Source organism: Dendrobium catenatum, unplaced genomic scaffold (assembly GCF_001605985.2).
Source record: "Dendrobium catenatum unplaced genomic scaffold, ASM160598v2 original_scaffold_280350, whole genome shotgun sequence".
Classification (NCBI taxonomy): domain Eukaryota; kingdom Viridiplantae; phylum Streptophyta; class Magnoliopsida; order Asparagales; family Orchidaceae; genus Dendrobium; species Dendrobium catenatum.
In genome coordinates this window covers 293,245-300,560 of record NW_021598742.1, presented here as the reverse complement: position 1 = coordinate 300,560, position 7,316 = coordinate 293,245, and the positions used below count along the sequence as shown (strand labels likewise).

At 40.3% G+C, this 7,316-nt stretch overlaps 1 protein-coding gene across 1 annotated transcript in view; it reads left to right on the top strand.

The window, feature by feature from the left end:
• The first annotated feature begins 591 nt into the window (after positions 1-591).
• Positions 592-7,316, top strand: part of LOC110093684 — a 9,845-nt gene continuing 3,120 nt past the window's right edge. Inside the window, exons 1-5 of the mRNA XM_028692793.1 lie at positions 592-2,830; positions 3,089-4,065; positions 4,172-4,224; positions 4,307-6,267; positions 6,320-6,428. Of these exons, the coding sequence (XP_028548626.1) occupies positions 672-2,830; positions 3,089-4,065; positions 4,172-4,224; positions 4,307-6,267; positions 6,320-6,428 (5,259 nt within the window). The 5' untranslated portion in view covers positions 592-671. The remainder of the gene's footprint in view (positions 2,831-3,088; positions 4,066-4,171; positions 4,225-4,306; positions 6,268-6,319; positions 6,429-7,316) is intronic.

Genomic DNA, 7,316 nt, shown 5'->3' with positions numbered 1-7,316 from the left:
GCGGCCACTATAATGGCCAAAAATTTAGAGTGTATTTAAAAATTAGTTAATTCTAATAATTTTTAAATACACAAAAAAATAAACTAAATTATGAATTTCTTATACTTCAAAATTTTAATTTGTATTTCTTTTATTTCAAATTAAGCACTAATATTTTTATAATCTATGCATTTGAAATATTTATACTCATTTTACTTCAAATCAATCTATCCTTAATTAGCATAATGAAAAATTAATAGTATGTACATATTCACTATAATCATGTCGATGGTTGTTGAAGGTTACATCAGTCAATTTAAGGGATTCAATCATCAGCAGAGATAAATAAATCCTTTAAGGGCAGCTTAAGGGGGAAACCTATGAATTTGATAGTTAAAAACTATAACGGTGTAAATTTCAAAGGTTATATTTGTAATTCCTTAGTTTTTAATTATTTTTATATTCGGCCTTCGTATTGCAAGTCGTCAATTATAAGGCTGATATTTGTATTAGGAATCTTCGTTTCAATAATTGGTCTCAAAAGCCTTTTTTACGCGTTAGATCTGTGATCTGTCCACTCCACAAGAAATTCATCCATTCGTCTTTATGAGAAGCTGAAGCTCTTCCTGCGCAAGTGTCGACTTGGATCGAACTGAGTTCATCCAAGCAATTAGATAGGGCAAACGATTGAGATGGTAACGCCGATCAACTTGCTTGTTTCGAAGGTGCTTGAGACGTTGTTCAACATGGCAAAGGAGGAGTTAGCAATGCAGTTAAGGTTGGTAGACGATGTGAAGAAACTTCAGAACACCCTTGAAAGGCTTGAGTGCTATCTCCAAGACTCTGAGAAGAAAATCATCGAGGATGATTCCACAAAACGATGGCTCAACCAAATCAACCATGCTATGTACGACATCGAGGACCTGCTCGAAGAATACGACGCCCTCAAAATCAATAATAGTGAAAGCATGAGCAGCAAAGAGGTTAGGTCGAGTTCTTCTTCGTCTACCAAGGTACGCTTCTGGTTATCTGTCAAGATTTCCGGCTTCAAGAAAGTTGCATCCAATCATCGGATTGGTGTCGATCTTCGAAGGCTTAACAAACAGTTAAATGACGAAATCAAAGGGCAAATACCCGAATTATCGTTTATGATTAACTTTGCACCTACTGGTCCGGTGGAGAGCCAAATAAGATCGAATAACAGGACTACCGCTGTAGTGGTCCGTTCAGATATAGTGGGCAATAGAATACAGGATGATGCTCGGCGCTTGATCAAGTTGTTGACCAAAGATGATGACCGCGACAACCCTCTTGTATATGCCATCGTTGGAATGGGAGGGATTGGCAAAACCACCCTGGCCAAATTAGTATTTGATGATCACATAATCGCAAGCCGCTTTCAGGTAAATGTGTGGGTCTCTGTATCCCAGAATTACAATGAAAATGATATATTGAGAAACATCATAACATCTGCTGGCGGAGATGGTAAGCGTTGTCACAATTTTGACTCGCTCAGTAAGAAGGTTATCGATATGGTGAAAGACAAAAGGGTATTTATGGTGTTGGATGATGTGTGGGAGACTAAGAGAGTATGGAATGACATGTTGAGAATCTTGCTAAAGAGGGGCGTTGCAGAAGGAAGCAGGGTGCTCGTCACCACAAGAAACGAAGAGGTTGCAGCTCAGATGATGGCAGTCCACTCGCAACGCGTGCAGTCATTGCCTCTAGAAGATGGGTGGTCACTGCTCTGCAAGTCAGCTTTTCCTGCTTGGGAGCAGCTGGAAGCGAAGGATGACAAATGGAACCTCAAAGATATCGGCATAGAACTTGTCAAAAAATGTGATGGACTGCCACTAGCGATCAATGCAATAGGAGGGATGTTGTCAAGCCAGAGCAGAACAAGAGAATCATGGGAGTTTATTCTCAAGAGCAGCTCTTGGGAGGTGAAAGGGCTTCCTGATGAAATCAACTCTGTTTTATACATAAGTTACCAATACCTGCCTAGGGATATCAAGCGATGTTTCTTGTATTGTTCTTTGTTTCCTAAAGGCAGATATTTTAAGATTATGAATGCAAAAAACCTTTGGATCCAGGAGGGGCTCATCAATGATGAAAAGAATAGATCATCGCATGATGTTGCAGAAAGGTACTTCAGAATACTAGTACAGAGAAACCTCGTGATACTAGATCGAGTATACATAGAAGCAGCCTATTTTAAGATGCATGACCTTGTCTACTCACTCTCACAGTTTCTAACTAGAAACGAGAATCTTGTCGCTACAGAAGAAAGAGAGATTTTAAATTCTGAATTCGATGGAAAGATAAAGAAGCTACGTCGTCTTTCTTTTATAGGCGGCCATAATGAAACGACTAAGATCCAAAAAAAATGTCTGCAAGAACAGGTGTCGTTGAGGACTCTTTTGACCTTTGATAAAACCATCTATAATATTGATAATGACCTCTTCAATCATCTTCGTCATCTTCGGATACTATGGCTTCGAGGAACTAAAGTTACGGAGTTGCCTGCATCCCTAGGTTCCCTCAAGCTTCTAAGGTACCTAAACCTATCGCAGACTCCTATAAAGGAGTTGCCCATAACAATCCAAAACCTCAATGCTCTGAGGATTCTTGATGTTTCTGAGTGTGAAAACCTCCGTAATCTTCCTTCATGCATTATGAAGTTGCATCATCTATGTTCTCTGACAACTAAAGGTACCGCATTGGATCATCTACCTCAGGGAGTGGGAAATTTGAACAAACTACAACTTCTTGAATTCATTGTGCCTCTAGACAAGGGTATTGCACGGGAATCCTCTACTGTTAAGGAGTTGGAGACACTCACGGAGCTAAGGTTTTTGTATTGCGTTTTAATAAAATTTTACTCTTGTTTTGTGTGCTAATTATCTACGTTTACATAAAAAAAAACCTAATTAATTAGAAAACAAAAAACTAACAATCTTATCTATGATGCACCAGCATTTTATAATGATTAAGCATATTATGTCGAACATATACAAAATACTTACACTTCAAACTTCCAAGCTATATTATGATAATTTCTTATTTAAGTGAATTTAAGAACTAACAGATCTTGTTGATTGGCCACCAGGCAATTAAATTTGTGCAAGCTGGAAAGGGTGTTGGACAGCTCTCAAACAAAAAGTGCTTCTCTCAAAGACAAACCACACCTCAAAGAACTCATACTGAGTTGCTCGGAGAGAGATTCTAATGAAGTTTGTACAGATGATTCCGACAGAATTGAGGTCGTCTTTGAGGATCTCTGCCCTCCAGTTCAACTAAAAATTCTTAAAATTACCAACTATTTTGGATGCAAGCTACCAAGTTGGCTGGGATCTCGACTATTTAACATTCGATTTTTGAAAATAACTGGTTGTAGCAATTGCAAGAAACTTGACGGATTAGGATTGCTGCCTTTCTTGGAAGCATTTTATATTGAAGGTGCATCATCAATAAAAAACATTGGCCCAGAATTCTACACAAACAACAACATAGAAAATGATGCATATCAAAATTCTGTCTTATTTCGAAGAATGAAGCTATTGAGCTTTGAAAATATGGATAGCTGGGAGGAGTGGAGTAGTTTGGGTAATGATATACGTGTGATGCCTTTTTTGGAGGTTTTGCAAATTTATGCATGCCCAAAGCTCAAGTCAATTCCCGAAGAAGTCCTGTCAGATAGCTATTTGAAGAGAATAAGAATATGCAAGGCTCGCCAACTCCTAAAAAAGCTGCACAACCCCCATTTTCTAGAAATCATTGAAATTGGAAACATCCCTTACCTGGAGAAGATCTCGGGAGTTCCGGCGCTTCGACGGCTAAAAATAGAGGACTGTCCGGGGATTAACTTGGTGGAGCTTACACATACATTGCAAAATATCGATTGGAAAGACTTCAATGCCGACTCACTTCCAATATGGTTTTCCCCTGATGGCCATGGGGATGACGACAACATAAAAGCCACTTACGTACAAATAAGTTGCAAAGAGGAATTGGTGAGGAATAATATAGCATACCGATTCATATACCTGTATTACCTGTTATCTGTTACCTGTATTCTAGAAGCTTGTATTAGGACTAGACTAGGACTCTATAAATATATCTCTGTACTCACACTTAATGTAATGAAGACATTTCTTTAGTTTTCTAATACGCTATCATGGTATCATAGCAGGTCGCTTGTACCTGACATCTTTTCTTTTCGATTTTCTCCTCTGTTTTGTTCCGGTATTCATTTCCGGTCATCTTCTTTCTTCTTTCCGACAACAATCATTCAAGTTTCGACATGGACTCCTCTTCGACCTCTCAGACCGAAGAAAGTCAAGAAAAGCCTCTTGAAGAAGCTCTCATCATTCCTGCCTCCCTCAAATTCGTTATCTCCAACATCAAAATCATCGTTCCCGTGCAACTGTCATCGGACAACTACCCAGTTTGGCGATCGCAGGTTATGAAATTATTAACAGCAAACGGGTTTGCTTCCTATCTCTCTTCATCGACTTCCCCTCCGGCGACGCACAAAACACTTCAAGATGGTAGCAAAGAACTCAATCCAAGACATCAAGAATGGGTTCTTGTGGATCAAAATCTGGCAGCGGCGTTGTGCTCCACTGTGTCCCCTGCCATTCTTTCTTATGTTATTCATTTAAACTCCACATCTACTATATGGCAGACTCTTGAAAAACGCCTCCAGTCATCAAATCGATCACGAGTTATTCAGCTCAAAAATGAGCTGCATAACATCCAGATGAAGTCTCAAAGCATGACACAGTATATGCAACAAATCAAGAACATTGTTGATAACATAAGCTCAGCCGGATCGGAGATTGATCAAGAAGACGTTCTCCTATATACGATGAATGGCTTGCCACCATCGTATAATGCTCTCAAGACCACCATTCGGGCAATGCAATCCCCCATGGACCTCGACACGCTATATTCATTACTCATCACAGAAGAAATAAATCTCCAATCGGAATCTGCTCGTCACAATCTACTTGGAGATTCGTCTACTGCCCTTTACTCCAATCGGGGCCGTGGTCGGCGTGGACGTGCAAGATCGTCGACACAGCCATCCAGATCCACAAATCAAAATGTTCCTTACTGCCAGATATGCAACAAGCGGGGACATCTTGCACACAATTGTTGGCACAGACTAAAAAACTCTGTCAATCCTCCTGACCCGATCACTACAAATCCGTCTAACACAGCGATGGTAGCTGCTACAGACAATGAAAATCCTGATTGGTATCTTGATTCGGGCGCGTCAGTACATCTCACAAACTCGGTGGACAATCTCTCGCAGGCTCAATCTTACACTGGGACTGACTCAATTACAATAGGTGATGGCAGATCTCTATCCATTGCCCACTCCGGCAACGGTATTCTGCCAACACCGTATCGTAAGCTACACCTTAAAAATTTATTTCATGTTCCGCATTTATCACATAATCTTCTTTCTATCTCTAACTTGACTCAAGATAATAATGTATCAGTGAACTTTAACCCCTCTGGTTTTGCCATTAAGGATTTGAAGACAAACAAAACATTGCTCACGGGACCAAATCGCAGAGGACTCTATCCAATTCAATCGGCCAACAAGAGTAACTACGGCTCCACAGCATTAACAGCTAGTTCCAACATTGCAAATCTCTGGCATCAACGTTTGGGACACCCTCACTCAAGAATTATTCACGCTGTATCTGCCTCCGACAAAAGTCTTAACATCCCGCATAATTTTTCTTTTTGTTCTGCTTGTACGACCTCAAAAGGTCATAGATTACCTTTCTCAAATAAAAATCATCGCACTTTTATACCTCTTGCAATTGTGCATACTGATGTTTGGGGTCCAGCCCCAGTACCTTCTAATCAAGGTTTTTTGTATTACGTAGTTTTTATCGACGACTTCTCTAGATTTACGTGGGTTTTTCCCATGCGACACAAATCAGAAGTCTTTGAAATTTTTCAAAAATTTAAAACCTATGTTGAAAAGCAAACACAATTTTCAATTAAATGCTTAAGATCTGATGGAGGTATGGAGTATTTAAATAATAATTTCAGGAATTTTCTCAGTCACCACGGCATTGCACATCAAACCTCCTGCCCTTACACACCTGAGCAGAATGGGCTGGCAGAGCGCAAGCACAGACATCTTCTTGAAACAACACGAACCTTGATTACCACTGCATCGCTTCTGCCATCACTCTGGCCGGATGCCGTGCTCACGGCTTCGTTCATTATCAACAGGCTTCCTACTGCTATCACGGGTTACAGGTCTCCTCTATCTCTTTTATTTCACACTAAACCTGATTATCATTTATTTAAGGTATTTGGGTGTGCCTGCTACCCGTGGATTTCGCCAACTCAAAGACACAAACTGGAGTCCAGATCTCGCAGCTGTGTGTTTATTGGATACTCACCCGTCTCAAAAGGCTGTAAGTGCCTTGACATCAACACACACAATGTTTAAACATCCCGACATGTCGTATTCAATGAACTTGATTTCCCTTTCAAACAAACATCATGTTCGCATTCTTCACCTTCACCTCAGCTTCCTCCGTCACTTCTTGTACCAACCACGCATACATATCCTACCAGCTCCACATTTCCTAGTACTTCAACCAGACCCGCATCTACCAAAACTACTCAGCAGACTGCTACTCCCCAGCAACAGTCTTCCTCTCAGCATAGCCGAAATATAATTTCTTCTTCCTCTCAGCCTCTGCTTCAATCACTCAATTCTATACCACCTACTGCTCCCTGTTCCAATCATCCTATGATTACCAGGCATAAGACAGTCTCTTTAAAACCAATCCAACGGCTTAATCTGATTCATATGCAAAATTGTTCTCAGTCAGAACAGATATCTGAACCCACTTCGTATACTGATGCTGTGAAATATCCTCATTGGAGAAAGGCTATGGCAGAGGAATTGTCACGACCCGAACCGAGACGGATCCCACCCCGCATCGGCCCGCGACCAGCTTAACGAACTAACCAGGATCTGGCTTTGGAATTTGCTTACTGAACTGAATCTTCCAAATATTATACAAAACAGACCAGAGCTACTAAAAATATCAAATGCAGCGGAACAAATCATCTATATTTTTCTTTCTTTTCCTCAAAACAATCATCTACAAATACAGTACATGGCTGACAGAAAAATAAAGCAGAAAGAGCCATGACTGTACAAAAATCAAAAAGTACAAAAGTACCTATCACAGATCAGACTCTGAACTCTAGTCCAAGACCTCCTTCCCTTTCCCAGAACCTGAAAACCACCAGAAAGCAAGAGTGAGCTCAACAGCTCAGCAAAGCAACAA